The following is a 22,144-nucleotide window of genomic DNA, read 5'->3' on the forward strand; positions in this document are numbered from 1 at the left end:
TTAGGTTTGGTCACGTGAATTTTGATTATATGGTCCTGGAGAGATGAGTGAAATTTGATATAATATCACTGGGATTAAGCAAGGATTTTTTCCTAAATTAAATGTAAAATTTATCAGTAAATCACATACAGAAGAAAATTAAAAGTCCATTTCTATCTGAAGCCTTTAGGAACAGATTTTTTTTTTGTCATTAGAATCTTCCACATATAAAAGTTGTAGAGTCTGTATATTTTAACACCCTCAGCACAGCCTGGGACACCACTCCATCATCAAATGTTATTTCCATAATGAAATATGTCAGTGTCTATATTAAGAGACATAAATAAAGACTATAAATGGGTTTCAATCAGTTCAGGTCAAGTTTCAATGCCAAAGAAGCTTGTATTAAACTTCCAGGGGAAAAGGATAAAAAACAACTTTAGTTTTATGAGCTTAGTTTTATGAGAGACACAGCACAGCAAAGAATAAGGTAATCTCTATGATACCTGGATCACAAATCAGGTCTACTTTCCTTTCACTTTCACATTCCAATCCTTTCTGTTACTGCCTAACCCTGTAGTAATTCATGGTCTCATAGCTGAAGAAAATTCAAGGTCAAGATGTTCCTATGTTTAGGCACAGTGAGTGATATGAAACAACAAAGTCCACTAACTATATTTAGCATTAATGAAAGTGAATCTTGTGACAATATTAGAGATAACCATATGAATTCTTTCTCCTTCATGTTGATTCTTCTTCCACTGATACTCTTGAAGAGTTCCGGTTTTGTCTACATTAAACTGGGAAGTGGTTCCTTTTATATTATCATCACTTACCTTCATAATATACTTTAAACCCATGTGCGCTAACCGCAAAATCACTGGTCAAACGTAGTGAGAACACAGATTTGGTACTTGTCACTGGTGGTGGCAGATGGAATCCCGTTAACCTAAAAACAAAATTGAATTAATTGTCAGTGACATAGGCATTTTATCTAATAGAATGTGAGGAGAATTAACAGTCATGTTATTAAACACTTAAGCTTTATGGAAAAATAGATGGGTGTGTTTATTACATTTAGAAGACACTCATCAAAAGTAATCACTATAATTATATATGAAAATGCATTAATTTATGTACACATGTGTGTGTTGATATTTAAAATATCTATCACATATATCATCTATATGAAATCTTGATTAATTCAAAACTTTGGAAATGAGGAATTATGAGAATATATGATCGTATTTTATGTCATTAATTTTAACAACAGAGCATTTAGAAGAAATTCTTGTCAAGCGAATTATTCTGATGGTTTAAAATTATATTAATTGCTATATATCTATTTATCTATGTATGTATCTATATATGGAGAGAAAGAAGGGAGATGGAAAATATTTAAATTTTAGAATGAAGGAAGATGTGACCTAAATATAAAATCTTGAAACTGAAATACTTACAAATAAAAAGGGATTTGCTTTTATCACTTTTTCCTAAAATTAAAGTAAGTGCTATTTAAGTGAATAGCTGAAAATTAGACATTGGTTAATATTTCACATATTTATATAACAAATATTCTCATTATATTTTTGCCTCTAGTGTTACCTATTTTCCTAATAATTTATTGCATATAGATACAAGTTTGAATGATATGAAAAGTGCTTTACAATTAAAAGTTTTTATAGTGTTCAACAGAAATATTAAAAGAAAAATGTATATACATGAGATCTAAATTTTCTGAAAGCTAATAAAAATAAAACTTTTGACTTTTACATGAATCACATTTTGATTTTTTTAACATTTTTTAAATTTATAATTTTTATATTATTTTACTTATTAAAATGTAAATAAAAATTATATACTATGAAATTATACTATTTTTAACATATTTGCTTTTTTACCTAATACTATATAGGTAGGATAAATTCATCCTGAAATTACCATATATTTTAATTGCTGTATTTGTTTTCCTCAAGTTTGTTTTTCTGAGGTCTTCTTACATTCTAAAAAATTATTGATAACCCCAAAGAAATTTTATAGACTATCAACATTACCCTTTTAAATTTAAAGCAGAAAAAAATGAGTGTGAATTTATTGCTTAACTTGTAAATATCCAGAATAAGTCCATTACATGTTGAAATAAAAGATATTTTAATAAGAAATAACTATGTCAAAAACAAAAGTGAGAAGACAGCATTGTATTTTTGTGACTCTAATATCTGGCTTAATAGAAAACACTCAGATTCTCATATCTACGTTGTTCAATATTTTGCAATATCCAATTTTAGTTGATAAATATGAACATTATCTGGTCTCACTTAGATACATAATTGGAAGAAGAAGTCTTTTAATACTTTGTACTCTGTAACATTAAAATCCATTGGTTCATTTTGCCCTTGTAATGGATTTTCTTAACTTTTGCATTTTTTAACCATTATACATCAGTCATTGAAAATGATGGTTCCCCAAGTTATAGAGCTTTTCCAAATGTTGATTATATTTCATGAGACAATATTTTTTTAAAAAAATCACTGGTTTTTTTTCAGTTTTTTGAATTGACCCTTGAGGTCTATTCCACAAAGCTATATTCCCAACCCTTTTTTATCTTAAGAAAGAGTCTTGCTAAGTTACTCAGGTACATTTATTTGTATTGCTACTGATCTCTTCAGAAATATTTAAATGTGGGGAAGCTGTAAAGGTTAAGTGGTAGACTGACGTTTGACTAAAATTTTCCATCTTATTTTTTCTCAAAAGTTTAGATTTGTTATTGACAATAAATCATAACTTGACATGTCAAACTAGGGCTTTATTTTTATTGGAGAAAATACAATGTGAGAAAATATATATCAAATACCCAAGTGCAAATTACTACAGCTTACTTCTCAGTCCTTATTTTCGGTAAAAATTGTGTTCTCTGAAAATAGTGGCTATTTTGCTGACAATTTAAACAAATATGTAATGTTTCTCCTTTAGACAACAATCATGTTTTGAGAGTTTTATGACTATTTCCTGTTTAGTCACACTAGTCATTAAAGAGTACTATAAAGATTTAATGAAATAAATAATTGCTTACAGCTTCAACAAGGATATTTTTAAGTACAACTGGATGTTTTTTTTTCTTTTTTGTACTGTGTGTAGAATAAAACATATGACTAATGACTAGGTGTAGTTTGAGGCTGCTATATAGGTTTTGCTCATGCATAACCAACCAGTTTTACCCTTCATTATTTTTGTACCTTGAAGATAAATGTCAATACAGTGGAAAAGGCAAATGATATTTCAGTATTGTATGGAAATGATTTGGCCTTGAAGACCACTTAAAGATGTCTCAGGACATTCAGGGATCTATGGACCATATTTTGAGGGCAACTGCTGTGTAAGAATCCATTGTGTGTGTGTACACACACACACACACACACACACACACACACACACTACCATTTGTTAATTCAGTCTACTGATAATGCACATTTTGCTTATTTATAATGTGTGTTTCCATCAACATCCTTGTAATATACCCCTCTTAACACATATCTCTTACATATTTTTGTATCAGTTTCTCTAGACTGTAGTATACATAAGCATTTAAAATTTTTAATTTTCTTTTTCTTGCTACACAAAATACATCCTCCAAGGTACATAATAAAATCATTTTCCAAATTTATTTGTAACTTTTCTGGCCCATGGTGAGAGGTATATCTCTTAAATTATGAGCATATGGTTTACCTGTATTTATATTTTGTTACCAATGCACATCTTATTTGCATTATAGTAAGATAACATATTTCTTAGCATTGATTTAATATTTGAAATTTATTGAAAGTTGTTTTATGGGCCAAATATTGTAAATTTTTATTATGTACCCGATTCTCTTATAAATAATTGTCGTATTATTTTTTTTATTCCTGGCCCAAGTTACTGCAAACTTAACATCCATTATTACCTCACAGTTATGTAATTGTAGGAAAAGCATAACCTAGCAGATTCTCTGATTAGAGTCTCACAGGGCTAAAATTAAAGGGTTGAATTGCTTGCTACAGTCTCTGGCTATGTCTTCAAAGCTTATGAGACTGGTGTCAGAATTCAGTTTCATGCAATTGTAGGATTAAAGTCTCTTTCTTCTTGCTGCCCATTGAATTGAAATTATTTTTGCCTTCTAGAGATTGCCTGCATTTATTCCTCCATCTTCAGAGTCAGCAAGGGAAGTTATTTTTATTCTTCAAATATCTCTGTCCTCCCTTTTTGCCTCATCTCTATACTGTTGATTATGCAATTTCTGCCTCCAAGTGAAGAAATATTTCTGCTTTTAAGTGCTCAAGCAATTATATTATGCCTAAATGGATAATTCAAATACCTTTGTATTTTAACATCTATAACCTTCATTTCACCTGCAGAGTTCCTTATACCAAGTGATAGACAGATTCAGAAGGACTGGGGGGACCATTTCTCTAAGACCATTATTCTACCACTCATAATGACTATTTGGATTGTTTAGCCATGATGTTCAATATATACTTAAGATAAACTTATTATATTCAAATAGTTTCTAAGCTGACTGTACTTTTGACTCTGATTTTCCTCTACTGAAAAGAATGTGAAAAAAATTCTCAACATAATTTTGAATTTTTTATCTTTTTCCTTATACTTATATCCATCTAAAATGTTTTGGGGCTACATTATTATGTGCATAAAAGTTCAAATTATAATTCCTTATAATTTGAAAATTCAAAAAATTATTTGTAATAATGATATCACCTTAATCTTTATCTTGTAAGAAGGTTATATCTATATCTATTTCTATCTATCTATCTATCTATCTATCTATCTATATATACATATATATATCCTCAACATTTATTTATTAGAATTGGGATGACACATCTTTTTATCTTCAAACTTTGGTATCCTCAGTTTTTAGATATGTTACTTATAACCAGAATATACTTGGGTTATATTATATTTATCTAGTGTATATGTGTGTGTGAATAACATATAGATTTATAATCTTATTTTAAAAACTTTGTCTTTTGTTTTTAATATGTTCAATGAACTATAACATCCGTACAAATTTAAATGAATAAAAAAAGTTTAAAGACTGGTGAATTACCACAAACTGAACATGTTTCAGGTCAAGAAATAAAACATTGCCTGTAATACTAAACGACTGTTTAGTTACCCTTGTTCATTACTATCCTACTCCTCCTTAAAGACGACCACAACTCTGACTCATTGCCCTATGCAATTCCATTTTCTGAATATACTTCTATCCACTATATGTGTTGGGGAAACTTTTTTCTTTGGATTTTTTATAAATAATACTGCTATAACATGTTTGCGTGTTTTGTAAGTATATGCGTATAGTTAAATACACACATACACACATACACACATGTACATTTCACCTGTATTTGCATTTTCTAAATTGAAATTCATAATATTTTATGGTTAATATTTTCCATTTGTCATTTGTACTTATTCAGATATTGGTGAATTTTGTGTTTTGTATCTATGGTGATTATTATTACAATAGTCATTCTTTTTCTTTTATACTTATGCATGATGAAATTGCACAGCGGATGACATTTTGTTTCTTTGAAAAGTGTACAAGAGTGCAACCATATTTTCTCTGACTTGCAGTTGAACTGACAGCTCAGAGTGACCAGCAAATTGTTCAGATTGATATAGCTGGTAGGGAGTGAAGCAAAAATACAAACCCATAACTTCCAACTCCAATCTATTTCTTTTCTCAGTGTGATTTTCCCAAGAGGGAGATGATTTTTCTATGGAAACCAAATGCACTTCTAATTCACCTTTATTTCTACATAAACTCAGAAGTTTCTTGACAAATGTGTGCAATAGTTAAGAACATCATTTTACCCACCACCTAACTTTAAGTAGTTGAGAATAACAAAGACTAGATCATGATTATATAGTCATGCAATTAAAGATGAAGAAGGTAAAGGGGAACCATTGTCTGAATGCAGTTATTGATACCTTTAAAAATATCAGTAATTAGCAAAGATATTTCACCCTTGCTAAAATATATCAGGTATGCCCTAGAGTAAAGAAATATAAATTTCCTGCACATATTAGTTTCTATTAAAGGTTTAAAATTGAGTGGGAAGAAATCAGCTAAAAAGGGTTGAAATGCATTCATTTTGCTAAGCAGAAACTTTGTTTTGTGTAGTTGTAACAATCACAAATTTATTTTACCAGAAAATTGGCTTTTTAAAATGCACATAAATTGAGATTAAAGGATAATTCACCTACCTTCATGAAAAATTCATAGCATTTCCTGTATATTTCATATTTCATTTTTTTCGTGAATATTTTGTCATGGACCAGGTCTAGTCTAAGGCTATTCTTCCAGAATACTACCTCATCTGACAAGTTGGTACAATGTGTTGGATTATTCTTTTCATCTTTTATTTAATAGTTTCTAGCTGATAATGTGTATTTTTCCTTCTCTTTATTTGGACATACATACCCAACTATATCTTTGCATTTTATGTTTTACTGGGGAAGAGACTCATCAAAAGCTCTTTGTTATATATATCAACAATCAAACATTTAGAGCATGCAATTTTAATAGTTGTTATTCTTAATTTTGCATGAAAATATCTTTGTACCATTTTTCTTATAAAGATTTAAAATTATTAATAATGTCCCTACTGCAATAAGTAACTACTTACAAGAAGAATTAAACAATTGACTTTATATCAATTATGAACATGAAAAGTACTAAAATAAGTATTTGGCAATTAATACACAATTGATAGAAATTGAAATCACAAGAAAGCCATTTAAAATGTCAGTGCATATGGTCCTTAAATAATAGGTTGTTCATAAAAAAAATTCTCTAATTCATAAGAGTTAATATGCCATATTATAGCTTAATGTGATATAAAACCTTAAATTATCAATGTTGATAAATAAGAATGATACCTGTTTACTTAAATATGTTTATTTGATTTTTCACTGTAAGATGTTAATTCTGGAAGACTTGAGAATCAAGAAAGACTTGGTCTATATTATCTCTAACAGGCTAATCAAAGAACTTTTAAATATATATATATTTATAATATATGTAATGCGTATGCATGAATACAGATACATATGTATAATAAATGTATTGTAATATATCTATCAGGTGATTACAAGTTTTAAATTTTCTCAAGAAAAAAGGAATGATTATAAAAAATAATCTTAAATTTAAATTTCATAGCATGCTACTGTTTGTAATGACATGATAGAAAAATAGATATGGAGGGAAAATGAAAAAGGAAGAGAGAGAAGGGGGAAAACGAGGAAGAAAGTGAGTAAGGAAGAGTGAGAGGAGTATTTGATGTTAAGATAAAAGTGGAGGGGCTGGGTTTGTGGCTCAGTGGTAACATGCTTGCCTAGCATGTGTGAGACACTGGGTTCTATTCTCAGCACCACATACAAATAAATAAATTGAAGGTCCATCAACAACTAAAAAAATTAAAAATTAAAAAAGTAGAAATATTACCAAAATTCCAAGCTTTTATTAATGTTAAATAAAAAAATTATGTTACATAGTCTTATGTAATTTCTAGACCCCCCCCCAAATAGTCATTAAATGTTAGATTATTAGTGCTATGTCTAAAAATCCATTGCTCTTTCGTCTACATTCTGTGGTATGCTAGTGCTAAAATAAATTGTATAATAACACCAGCATTCTCACAGTGATTGCTCATTATTCACAGTAAGATTTTTGGATATATATTATCTTATTGTACTTTGGTTTGACAGCTCTTAAAAATTAAGGCAGGGATTTACAAGGAATTCTCTGCTTAAACACAACATTAACCCATTTAATGTCAAACTGAATGGGGAAATCATGGGAAGAAGCTGTTATGTAAAGAATTGTTTATCTCCAGGGAATAAATCATGCATACAATATTTAGTATGTTAACAGACTATAAACCAGTAGCCTAATGTATAGTAGGCATACCATCCAAGAGTTTCTGGAAGTACTACTCTATGATGTTTACATAATGACAAAATCACATATTGATGCATTTCTAGACTTGTCAAGAAGTCATGCATGATTATGAAATCCCAGAAAAAGCATCTTGTGTGGGCAAGGTGAGTTCATCACATTAGAAACATGTGCTGGGTATAGATGTTGATATAAAAGTGGAGGTATAGAAGTGGATTTTGATAGATATTGGGGTAGATAGCTATATTATAAATAAAGATAGAAAGGTAGGCAACCAGTATTCATTTCCGCTCCTTTCTCCATATGGTATTGAAGCTTCTTTTGCCAGAATACCTCTCATTACCAACAGTATTCCCCATTAGATTATACCAATGAAGACACTTTCATAACTTTTAGGATGTGAATACAAGTATAAGCCATTGGTATGTCTTCATGAGTAGGTGCATGGGCTTTTTCAGGGTTAAAGCTGATTTTTTTTTCCCATTTGATCACCAGATATTTTATTCAAAACCACCATTTTGGTTATGCAAAGAAATGAGCTCATTAGTGGTGTTTTTTTTTTCTTCCCAATTCCTTCAAACTCCTGATTTCCTGAAAGTTAGAGAAGGTTCTTTCTAAACTTCATGTCCTAGTCTTAAGCTTAGAATTTTTTAATTAAATATGTTCCTATTTGAAATATTTCCTTTCTTCCTTCCCTCACTCACTCCCTGTTTCTGTCCTTCCTTCCTTCCATAGACTATAAAACCATTATGCCATGGAGAAAACCTTTCCTTATTTTAAAAACAGAAATTGAGAATACCCTTATCTCACTATATCTAGAGGTACCCTGCTATCATAAATCATTCTTTCCAGTCATTGGTTTTTGGTTTTCAAGGTTAACATTATATCTGGATCTATGAAATATAGAGCCAAACAATTTGTTCAAAAAGAAAGCATTTCAATCCCTTTACTTTCTTCTGTGAATTCTTCAAAACCACCTTAATGTCTCATTTTCCTTTCTTTCTTTTTTTTTAATTCATGGAGTAATTTATCTTTAAGAATACAAGTGACCATAATTTTCAGTATTTGAACTTTTGAGAACACTCAAAATAAGGGAAGTTATACTGGGCAATTAATTAATTGTCAGACATTTGAATCTGTTTTTAAGTGTCCTCACTTTGCATTTACCTATTATTAAACATCTTTCTAATGTTTGAAGATTTTGAGAGACAGTTATGTTGAAAACCATGACTTTGTATCCTGGCATATATAATTGTAAAAAATGTTATTACTTACTTAATAGGAATTTGACATTGGGCAAGTGGTGACTTCATCATAATAAACTAGGAATAAGACAAAGTTGATAGTAGGAATTATCCCAGAGTCCTTTTTAGAGTATTATTTGAAATAATGCTTATATAAATGTAGCACATTTTGTCTTATTTAATCTATGCATTTAAAATATGTATACACTAGAAGTGTGAATTTTGTTCATTTTTTCCAAACATTAAAGGATTTACCCTTACAACCTATGTCATTACATAATTCATAATGTATCTGCTGTATTTGAGGCAGACTAATTATGAAAATGTAATATTTAAACTAAAAAATATAGAAAGGTTTTGAGATTCTTATGCTACTTACTTGTGTACTTAGATATGTAAAATATGAATTAATAAGTATTACATTGCATAAAAACAGAGCATAGATTTTTTTGTTCTCATTTCACACTATGTAAGAATAAACTATTTCTACAATTTCTATATTATTCTCCTTCAGTGCAATTACATAGGCCCCATAATAAATTGAGGATAATTATAAAAAGTATAAATTTTTTTATTGAAAATAATAATACAATACCTAGACCACATGAACAGTAATAAGGTAAAGAAATGCTAATTACTAAACCTGATGTATATTTTGCTTAAAAGATTGTGCTATTATTTTATTATTGATTTTAATTACTTATACATAACAGTAGAATGCCTTTGGACACGTCATACATGTATGAACTATAACTTCTCATTCTTCTGATTGTACATGATATGGAATTACACCAGTCTGACTCATTCTATTATCCTTCCTATCCCTGTATCCCCTGCCTTCCTCTCCATTTATGTGCAAAAAAACCCCAATAATCCAATCAATAAATGGGCAAAGGAACTGAACAGAAACTTCACAAAAGAAGAAGAAGAAATACAATTGATCAACAAATATATGAAATAATGTTCAATATCTCTAGCAATTGGAGAAATGCAAATCAAATCTAAGATTCCATCTCACTCCAGGCAGAATGGCAATTATCAAGTAATGATAAATGTTGACAAAGATGTGGAGGAAAAGGAAACACTCTTATATTGCTAGTGGAACTTCAAATTGGTGCAATCACTCTGAAACAGTATGGAGATTCTTGAGAAGCTTGGAATGGAACCACCATTTGACTCAGCTATCCCACACCTCAGTTTTTACTGAAAGGACTTAAAATCAGCATACTATAGTGTCAGAGCCACATCAATGTTTATAGCAGCTCAATATGGTAATAGCCAAACTATGAAACCAATCTAGATATCCTTTAACATATGAATGGATAAAGAAAATGTGGTATACATACACAATGAAATATTACTCAGCCTTAAAGAAGAAAGAAATCATGGCAATTGCAGGTAAATGGTGAAATATCATGCTAAATGAAATAAGTCTATCTCAAAAAACCAAAAGCCAAATGTTTTCTTTGGATTATGCTATCATTTTAATTTTGTTCATGACATATAAGTAGAAACACCTTAAAAATGAGAATGTAAATAAGTATCTTTTAAAATTTTCACTACAAATAGTCATTGGCATTGGTCTATTGGTAATTATTTGCTTTAGATTTTTCACATTAGAATAAATACTTATTGCTAAAAAAGTTAAGTTTGAATCAAGCTTTATGTTTGAATTTTTTTTTTTTTTTCTAACAGGGATTTTAGAGACAGAGTCTCACTAAGTTGCTTTAAGGCCTTGCTTAGTTGCTGAGACTAGCTTTCAATTTATGATCCTCCTGTCTCAGCCTCCTGAGCCACTGGGATTACAGGAGTGTGCTACCACACCTGGCAATGACAAAAGATTTTTCATGAGGATACCATATACTTTCATACAGACACGCTAAAATTTGTGAGAGTGATGATTGTAATTTTCCAGATTTTTTTTCTTCTAGTAGAAACCCAGAGCCCTACACATACTACTATTAAGCTACATCCGCAGTTCCAGAATACTTTTTATTCTATTTTAAGTCAATATTTTGTTTTCAAAGTTATCAGATAGATGTAATTGAGGGCATTATAATTGTGCTTACAAGATACACAACACACTAGTTATATCCATTGTGCTTGTGCGGACACCACTTCCTTATAAGATTATATCACTGCCATTTAAAATGATTAGTTGTGTATGCACACTTATGTGTGCACAGATGCTTCTCTCCCTACAACTGATATATGTTATAGCATCTCAAAAACCTCTTTTCTTAGCATTTTAGGTTAAATTAAATTATAATCTTTCTTTACTTAAGTACATTATAAAAATTGTTAATATGACAGTGCAGTGACATAAAACATGTACAGCCATCTAATCTACTTGATTGGTGAATTTAGACAATTTTTTTTTAATTAGTTTACCAACTGATCATTTTTTTCTGTAAAATTCAAACTCATTCATTTAATCTGTTTTAAAATAATGATTATAGGTCATATTCAAATAATTTTAAATTGGACAACTTGATAAAAAATAAATTACTTGTTATGATAACATGAATTCTTTTACTCTATTTGAGGTATCTTTTAAAAATTAAACTTTTATAAAATTTAGAAGAAATAATTGTAAAGTTTTCCACTTCACAATATTGATGATGATTAAGTTCAATAAACACTGGCATATTAATTATGTTATGATGTAAAATATTTTATTTTAGAGGTATGGTCTTCACATAATTTGAAAAGTTACATTTTTTAACATTCCTATAAATGCTTTTGAGATATTTGCTAACATGTAAAATGCCATTTCAATGGTGTTTTAATGAACATATACATTTTAATTTCATAAAACATAGATATAGAATTTGACATTTCACTATGTTGTACTGTCTTTTTATCTGCTTTAAACATGAAAATCTCCTGTAGTACATCTCTATGTGTTGGTATTATTTACTAGCATTGAAATGCTTAGAATAAAGCAATTCCCCATCAGAATAATTCAATTTACTTAACATTTCCATAGCTATGATAAAAACATAAAAGTAGATTTAATGCCAATTTTATTTTCATCATTGAAGTGAAGAAAGGTCATTTAATAATCCTGTACTTCTTTAATAAATTCATGAAATCCCTATGTGAAAAGAACACTATATAGAAGAAATAAAAAGTACTTGATACTTTCTGTAAGGCAAATGGATAGTCATATGTCTGTATTTTTCTTCTTTTACAAATTTGGGAATCTGTTGAAAATATTTAGTTAAAATGCTGGGAAAACAAACAAAAACATAAAATGGCCCTGAGAGCCAAAGATGTCTATGCCTTTCCTAATAGCCACCAAAGGATCAGATACGATAAGGTGCAACAGGAAAAAATGAATCATCTGTACCCAATGTGTTGTACCATCATCTCTAAAGCAAGAATTGAGTAAATTTTGTTTGTAGTAAGTGTTTCTTCTAATGTGAAAAATCTAAAGCGAATAAAATAAATACAAATAGACAGATGTAAATGACTATTTATAGTGAAATTTAAGAAATAATAAAAAACTACTTATTTACATTCTCATTTTTCAAGGTTTTCTACTTACATGTCAACAACAAAGTTCGAATGATAGAGCATAATCTTTTAAGCAAAATATTCAGCTGGTTTAGTAATTAGCATTTCTTTATTTATTAATATTCATGTGTACTAGAAATTGATTACTATTTTCATAAAAAGGATTTTTTATATTTTTTACATTATAATGTAATAATCCTTTCTATTTCTTGTGGGGCTATATAATTCTGAAATTTGGATGTAGTTTTGCACCCAAATAGAATAACATAAAAATCATAGAAATGGTTTATTTTTATATAGAGTGAAATGAGAAACAAAGAAAAACCAGTGAATTTATAAGCTCTTGGATTCCCCAAAGAAAAGACACTGGCAAGCATTTTAAACAATTATTTTCATAAATACAAAAATAATTGAAATTATATCAGTATTCTTTTCTAAATGTTGAGAAAAAATTCAATAGTATAATTTTTAATAATATTTTTGTATTTGTAAATGCACACAATACCTTCATTTTTATTTATTTATTTATTCTTATGTGGTGCTGAGGATGGAACCCAGGGCCTCACACATGTGAGGAAAGTGCTCTACCATTGAGCTACAGCCCCAACCCCAGTGTAATGTTTATTATTAGGTTAACAACAGTATACATGAAACAAAAAGCAGAAACATGTTCATAAACTTTAAGCTGATGGGCATATTTGGCAACTAAATACCATGAAGAAAAATTGTAGATTTTTGGACAAACATGGGAAACTTCAGTCAATTACTTTCATTAATCCTCAAGAATAGATAAAAGAATGAACTTCATATATACACTTAGTTATTAAACTGCTTTTGTCGTTTTGGATTGGAATATGCTTGTGAAAGTGAAAAAAAATGTACTTTTGAGGTACCGTATGAAATTTCATGGTGTTAAATATAATAATTGTATTAATGGCAGTCAGACATTATGCTTAAGTAAATTTGAGAAAATTTAAAATGAACTACTGCTTAGATTAGTAGAAAAAGAAGAAAATATAAAGAGGGGATGTGGGAAACAAGTAGATAATAAATGAGTTAAAAAAAAAAAAAGGCTTTAGTTTTTATAATGGCCAAACATAAAGGTAAAAATCTGTTCCAACAGACATTGTACTTTTATGTCTTGTTGAAAATTTTCTGGAGGTGGTTGAAATTATTCCCCCATAGGAGAGCATGTGCTTAGCAATGTGTGAGATCATGAGTTCAATCTACAGCACATGAGCGCGTACACACACACACACACACACACACACACACACACACAAATACTTATCCTTGAAAACACTTGTCGTTTTGTTCCAGTGATAGATCTTTACAACTCTGTGGCACCTTCCCTCTACCTGGATACTTTAAATGAACATATAAGTGCACGTGGACAGAAATAGGAGTTCACTATTTCAACTAAGAAATATAATTCTAAACATCACCCAAATGGTGAAACGTTTAATCTGACCCCCACACCTGTCTACCGGATCATTATTTGATACAATTACTTCAATGCCTGATAAGCATTACAAACATACCCAAAACCTAAACTGAAAGATCAGAAATTGAAGAGTAGTGAGAAGTCGTTATTCTTTCTTTATCTTCATTTGCTGCTGGCACCTGTAGAGTGACTGCTTGGCTTTGTTGATTCCTGTTTTGGTGGAAGCAGTCTTTCCTTGGTGTTTCTAGTAGTGGCTACATGGTTACTCCCTGTGGGATCAGCATCTGCCACAGGTGGGCAGCCACATAAGCTCCAGTTTCTGGTAGGTGCCACCCACTTGCATGGTAATAAGATGGTGTGTGGTACAGAAGTCAATGTATTCTTTATTTTGGGACAACCATTTGTCTTTTTCGCTGGTCTTATTTCCTTTCTGATATAAGTAACATCTAGATTTCTTCTTCTTCTTCCTCTTTTGCATGCTTTTATCTCTACTGGTTCCTACATTAAATTTCATTTATTTTTTTTCTAGTTGTATCCTGAAAAAACAATCAAGGAAGGTGACTACTCATAGAAAGCGATTTTCTCATCTTTTCCCACAAAAGTATAGGAAGAAGAAGATATGAGAAATTAAATTAAATTAATAGACAAATACATTACTCTTATTTTCAGTTAACTGGGCACTTATCTTGTAGATCATAAAATAGGATTAGTTTAAATGTTATTTTTCTTAGGTAAACATATATTTTCCAAATATGGTATGCTATCTTCATTAAACTAATTATTTTGTTTTCCCTCTTGGAACTGGGGATTTACTCCTGGGGCACTTTACCACTTAGCTACATTTCCAGCTCTTGTTTTATTATTATTATTTTTATTTTGAGACAGGGTCTCAATGAGTTGCTTAATGCCTCACTAAATTGCTGAGGCTGACCTCAAAGTTGTAATCCTCCTGTCTCAGCCTCCTGAACTGCTGGAATTACAGGCATGCACCACCATGTCAGACTCATTGAAACTATAGTTATGTGTATATAGTCCTTAAATTATTGCTGAATAATGTTTAGATATAAGCTCATGGTACTCTGAGCCATTAGATACTTCTTCTTACTTTAATTAATTATTTTATTATTTATCTATATCTATATCTAGATTGATGTAATTTTAGTGAACAAGGGCAGTCAAACTACTTAAAACAGAAAATTAACCATGATTTCAAAATTAAAATATTTTTATAAATGAAGTTATTTTTGACAGTTTTGATGTGAAATAAGAAAAACTATTTTGGTTAATGAAATGATGTTAAATGTCAACAGTTACTATCTGTCTAGTGTGAATTAAATGTTTAACATACATTCTCATTATTTCCCATGACCTGTATGACTACTTGTGACTTTGTTTTTATTATCCCATTTTGAAAATGAAAAAACCAAAGGCCTGAGAAGATAAATTTCTTGTTAAAAACCACATCATTAGTAAATAACAAAGTCAGAAAGTAAATCCATGTTCCTTTTGCTCTTCTGTGAGGACTCTCAATTAGTATGGCTAAATTTTTAATGAGTTCACCAGTTTATCCAAATTATTCTGACATTGGAAGTGTATGTGAGGGCTTAAAAACTAATCCATGGATCAGACAATTAGATGATCACTTTGCCCTGAGTAGCTTCAATCAGGTTGTAAATTAAATTTTAGATATTATTATAAGAAAAATCAAAAGAGAAAATACAGAAAACCTGTATTGCTAATAATTTTAAGAAACTGTGAAAACAATATGAACTATAATGTGATTGACATTCACCTTGACAAAGGGCAATTCTTATTATAGGCTTGTGGAAAAAGAAAATGAAGTACTGAATAATACTATAAGTATTAATGCAGGATAATAGAAGCCAAGATTTTTAAATTATCACCATTAATGGTTATGTAAAACTTTTTCTGTGCTATGCATTAATATTTTATACATTTAATGTTCAAAATACTCTGAAGATATATGTTCTTACTTTTATATTCCCACTTCCCATAAAGTTTAGAGTGGTTAAATGATTTGTTCCCTGCATTCTCTTTATTTAATCAGATAATTAGAATTCAAGAGAGGTTTTTCTGACTTGAAAATACATGTTCTACTGGTATAGACTATTGCCCCCACAACTTAGATATAAGATGAAGGTGAAGAAGAGTGGTATTTAGAATTAGGTATTAAAAGAGTAAAATGTCTTCCCATCAAACACATTAACACAAAAGCAATGCTATTCAAAAATAAATTTTCTACAGGCAAATTGAAAATAAATATATAAATAAAAATGATAAAACAGTTCTATTTAGTACCTGGGAAAAATATGTGTGTTGAAATGGAAGAGAGAAGAACTAATAAAGTTTTCCTCAATTTTTGAATAAAACATTTTATTGATAGCATTGAAAATAGATGTGTGACCAGATTTGAGAAGGAATGTCCATATGTACAAAATAATTGATCATTAAAGAATAAGTCTGACTTTACTGCCTATCAACCTCCCCCCACCTATAAAATTCTTATTTTATGGATTGTGTCCCATGAATGCTCTGCTGTCAGATATACATAATGTCAAAAAGTGGGCAGAGACGATCTTCCTGTTTCTTTGATAAGAAATACAAGATCCATGGGAACCGTAAAACCAACCAACATCTATCAAAGGGAAAACCCCTGACAATACCTGGATATGAAATTGGGGGTTCTTGATGCTTCCTGGGGGACACAATCCAAAAAGTAAGAATTTTATAGATGAGGGGAGGTTGATCGGCAGTAATGTTAGCCTTATTCTCAAATTATTTTAATTGTAAAGTCATTTATACTTGTGCTTCTATGCAGTGATAAGGAGAGTATATCAATGTTTCACAAGATTAAAAAACAATTTTGTATTATATTAATTATGATAATTGTATATTTAAGTTAAATTATGTTTTATTAGCTTCATATATTAAGTTGGAAAAAAGAGTTTCCATGTAGCTATTACTGAATTTAGGAACTTAAGTGCTACAAAGTTAGAGAAGATACATGCTTAGCTGTCAAGACTTATTGCAAGACTCTACCAGTTTAGTCCATGTTTTAGCTCAAGGGTAAACATACAAACCAGAATCTGGTCACACATTTATTTTTTATGTATATTTTCAGTTATATGACTGAAAATATTTTATTTGGAAGTCAAAGTAAGCTCTGGAATTTCATATTAGAATTAATTCTTAGAACTATAAAAACTGAAATGTGAAAAAATTACCTACAATTTGATGAGTAATAAATCAAATATGAAAGATATATTAGTCCATTAAATCATCCCAAGGATGGTTTAAATTTAATTTACATAAATTAAGAAAATGAAAATATTATTTTATTCACACTAATAGTCATCTGATCTAAGGCAAATATTACTGAATATATACATTATATTAGTATTATGTTAAGTATATTCTTAAAATACATATTTTAAATAAATCAAAATTTTTCTAGAAATAAAAGTCATCAATGTAAAAATAGTGGGATTCATTTTATGCCATTTTATAAACCCTTAGATATTAATTTATATGATCATTTTGAAAATTTCATTTTCTCTATTGAGCTAAAAATTAACCAAGAAGAAGAAACAAATCAGAATATTAAATTAGTTTTATCATCAAAAATTGATTATACATTTTCCATCAACAAGCATTATATTGAGTATATATTATGAATTAGTCAAGAATTTTTATAGTAACTACCCACTATCTAATGAAAAACCTTAATATTTTCATATTCTGTTGTCTGTCCAGTGACTGAAGGAGAAAACTACAAAGAAGATGAAATTCTTGTGTTAGCCCCTCGATCTTGTGGACAGCATGGATTAAGCAAAGTGGGGAATGATGGAGGAGTGCTTAGAGATTAGGGAACAAGTTTAGTAAAATCCAAGGGGACAGTACAGGTAAAAAATGTATAAAGAAGAGTTCAAGTTTTGGCTGTAAATGAGGATTTCAGAGAAGAGAGTGAAGAGACTGAAAAATGAGAAGATAAGAAATAGAAATTTACCTAGAGAAAATATGTGCACTCACTGCCTATATCAAAAGGTCATGTCCATGACTCATTACTTATACTCAACTTGTTGAAGAAAAATAGGAGTGAAAAGAACACTTTTTTAGCAAATATTTTCTCATTCTGTTCATATAAACTACTACAATCTATAAAAAGCAGGAAACCTTTTTCATTTAGAAAACAATTCACATGACCTTCTGGCTGACAGTCAACCAGTGCTGCTAAAAACAGAAGCCAAAATTATACTTAATACATATTTTGGGAGAGTATCTGTGTATTTGATGAATAAGTGATGCACAATGACCAACTGAATTTTAATAAATTGTCTCAGAAATGACTTGTGAATTTGTTCTGCATTCTTGCTTACATCTTATTTTTAATCTAGAATATTTTATAATTTTTAATTATTATGTTAGACTTAAAGTTGGAATTCTGTTTGCTCCTCCTGCTTATTTGAAAAATATTTGCAGTATAACTATTTATTACACTATAATAACAAAAGCAAAAAAATGTATTGCAGTGGTTTTATAGTCAAACAATTGATGTTATGAAAACATATCATTGGTAGAAATCTGAGGATGAATTTTGGTCTGGCACAGCATTGTTTAAAGCATATTATTATTTTCTGTAGTAATTTTGAAGGTGTATGACAAAACTATTGAGCCTTTAATTCAAGAGAAAGTGCCAAAAAATATCAGAATGTTACTAAGCGGGAAAATATTGTCTGCCTTTAGAAAAATATTACAATATACTTCTTTAAAAATACATTATAATATAAAAATTTATTACAAATCAAACTTCAAGCCCGAAATGTGATTTCTTATTTCCTATCCAATAAATATAATATGTAAAATAAATACATAACTTCTGTCAGTTCCATATTTCCCTCTAGATTATATCTCCATTTTGGTAGTTCTACATCAAAAGTTCTTTCAACAATAGTCAATACTCACAGTTTCCATTTTGTTTCCTCCTACTCTTTCCTGAACCTATCCACTTCAATCTGACTCTTTCTCCCAGTGCTGCTGGACAAATGACTTATAAAACTTTCAAATGACCTCTGTGTTGTTAAATGCAGTGGGCATTGAACGTGAAGAACCTTTGGCTTCAGCATTTGTCATAGGCACTCATGCCTCTTTTTGCTTTCTTCACTTTCCTCTCAGGATACTTACTTCATTCACTTGGTTTTCTCTTACCTTTCTGACCTCTGCTTTACACTTAGGAAAACATTTAACAATATGCAAATATGATTAAATTTTAATAATTGTATCTTCTAAATATACTCAGTCAGCCTTTTACTCTGACATTTAGAGAATCTCTTGCACTTTGTATTTGAAAATATGTACAGATTTATGCCTAGTACCTTTCTTTTCTTTTTAAAATATCTTTATTTATTTATTTTTAAGTGGTGCTGAGGATCGAACCCAGTGCCTCACACATGTAAGACAGGCTCTCTACCACTGAGCCCCAGCCCTAGTACCTTCCTTTGTAATAACAATATAAAAAACACTGTAAGTGTCTATGTGTTAAAAACAGAATATAAAGTACATTGTATTCATTATGAAGATGTTGTATGAATGAGTGGATAACCATGAATGAATCATACCAATATCCAAAACATGGATGACTTTTAGAAATATGTTAAGTCAAAAAACAAGTCAATTAAAACATTCTTTTTTTTTTTTTAAAGAGAGAGTGAGAGAGGAGAGAGAGAGAGAGAGAGAGAGAGAATTTTTTTTTAATATTTATTTTTTAGTTATCGGCGGACACAACATCTTTGTTTGTACATGGTGCTGAGAATCGAACCCGGGCCGCACGCATGCCAGGCGAGCGCGTTACCACTTGAGCCACATCCCCAGCCCCAATTAAAACATTCTTAACTTAAAAAATTAAATATTATGATGCTTAGAGATAAATTTATGTATGATTATAGTTTTAGAAAAATAATGGATGGGGGTAATTACAGTCACAACATAGGGATGCTTGTTCCTGTGCTGCTATGGTTTTGATAAATATCCCCCAAAGATTCATGTGTTAAATACTTAGTCCCAAATATGGTATTTTGGGAGGTGGTAGGATCTTTTGGAGGTGGGACCATACACGCCTTAAGTCATTGGGGATATACTCTTGAGGGAGATTGTGGGATCCCTACCTTTGCTCTCTCTCTTTGGTTTCTGGCTTACAAAGTCAGCAGTTTGCTCTATGTGCCTCACCTCTTCCATCTGATACTCCTACCAAAGATCTAAAGCAATGGGTCCATACCATCTTGTACTGGAACCTCCAAAACTGTGAGACAAATAAACCTCTCCTCTCTTTCTTTCTTTAATTGTAGTGCTGTTAATCAAGCACTGGATCTCACTTATGCAAGTCAAATGGTTTCTACTCTACCACTGGGTTTATATTCCCATCCCTGAAATAAACCTATTCCCATTATAAGGTAATGATCACATATATTTAATTATAGTGACAGAAAGCGGACTAATATACTAATATAGTAAAGTCAGAGTGAGAATATGGAAACTCAGAGGAATGGAATTGATGCCCATTTTAATCTGCTGCATTTTGTGTATAAAACTTAATAAATATTATGTATAAAATGTATTTCAAAAGATAATGTGAGAGAATATAGGAAATTCATGTGGAAATATATTTGAATGCATTGAGTTAGTTAATACTAGTATTCCAACAAATATGGTATGACTATTTGTTGTTTTACATATTAATTTTCTTTTTGGTTGAGTATTTTTCAATGATTACATTTCACCCAGAAATAATTTCACTTTTTCAATTTGAAAATACTATCTGAAAGTACATTAAATAAGATTGCTGTGTTTGGTTCATGCAATTTTTAATATAACCATAATTTTAGATTATTTTATATATACATAAATGTGTATATATAATATAGTTACTTATATATGTATATATAGATGTAATCTATATACACATATATACATATATGTGTGTATATATATATTATTTCTATATAAAGTTATTACATATATATCAATCAAATAGGCATTTTGATGATGCCATTTTACCGAACAGATAGTGAAAGTTTACAAAGTGTAACTGATTTTCATATGAAATATTTCTAATCAGTTATTATACCATGTACATTTTGCTTTCAGAAAGTCAGTACTCTTTTACTAAAAGCAAGCAAATGGAAATAAATCTTTTCATGGATTTGATGTGAAAGATTGAATAAATATAATCCATGGAAAAAAGTTGAAACTTGCTTATTTTCATTTCTTGTTCTATGTTTTAACCCCAACCCTAATGGTTTAATTTAGTCTGTTTGTTTGTTGTTGTTTTTTTTTTTTCACCCAAAACAGCCTTAATTCTTTTGGCAACATGCCTAGTATAAACAATAGATAGTTGTGTATACTATTGAATCCTTGCCATCCTCAGATTTGAAAGAGCCTTTTATGTTCACAAAAAAGTTTTAGAAATCGTGTCTGTCCTTGAGATCTATCCACTCTTTAACCTGGACACTCCAAAGTGAGTGACGATATCTAAAGGGAAGACTCATTAACTGCCTAAGGTGCATCAAAATTTAATTGAATTTTTTCTTAATTCACTTGTGTACCCAATGGCAACACACTAAATCTTCAGTAAATTAGAAGGTTGAGGATGGGGATACTAACCACAATAGAACATCTTTCAAAACTTGTCTGCAGGAAAACAAAATTTTCTATATTCCATTTCTGTTTTCTGGGCTCTTTTCTATATAAGGCTATTGCCAAAATCATAGTTGAAAAAATATTCATATTACAGAAACATAAGGAAAACATAATATTGCTTAACTTTATTTACTGAATAAATAGTTGTTTATATCACATATGCAATTTCTGCAGACAACTATACACACAAACCATCTATCAGGCAGCCAAGCCTCTGCATTTCCCTGACATTTTGTTGCGCAAGAAAGATAATTAGGATATAAGGACTGCTTCCAGCTCCAA

At 30.0% G+C, this 22,144-nt stretch overlaps 1 protein-coding gene across 3 annotated transcripts in view; it reads right to left on the minus strand.

Moving 5' to 3' along the window:
* Csmd3 (CUB and Sushi multiple domains 3) overlaps positions 1 to 22,144 on the minus strand; it is a 1,108,856-nt gene that overhangs the window by 954,211 nt on the left and 132,501 nt on the right. For all 3 annotated transcript variants that reach the window (XM_076835404.2, XM_076835403.2, XM_076835402.2), the window contains exon 3: positions 816 to 928. In XM_076835404.2, coding sequence (XP_076691519.2) covers positions 816 to 928 — 113 coding nt within the window. The remainder of the gene's footprint in view (positions 1 to 815; positions 929 to 22,144) is intronic.

The sequence above is a fragment of the Callospermophilus lateralis genome, chromosome 16, assembly GCF_048772815.1.
Source record: "Callospermophilus lateralis isolate mCalLat2 chromosome 16, mCalLat2.hap1, whole genome shotgun sequence".
NCBI lineage: Eukaryota > Metazoa > Chordata > Mammalia > Rodentia > Sciuridae > Callospermophilus > Callospermophilus lateralis.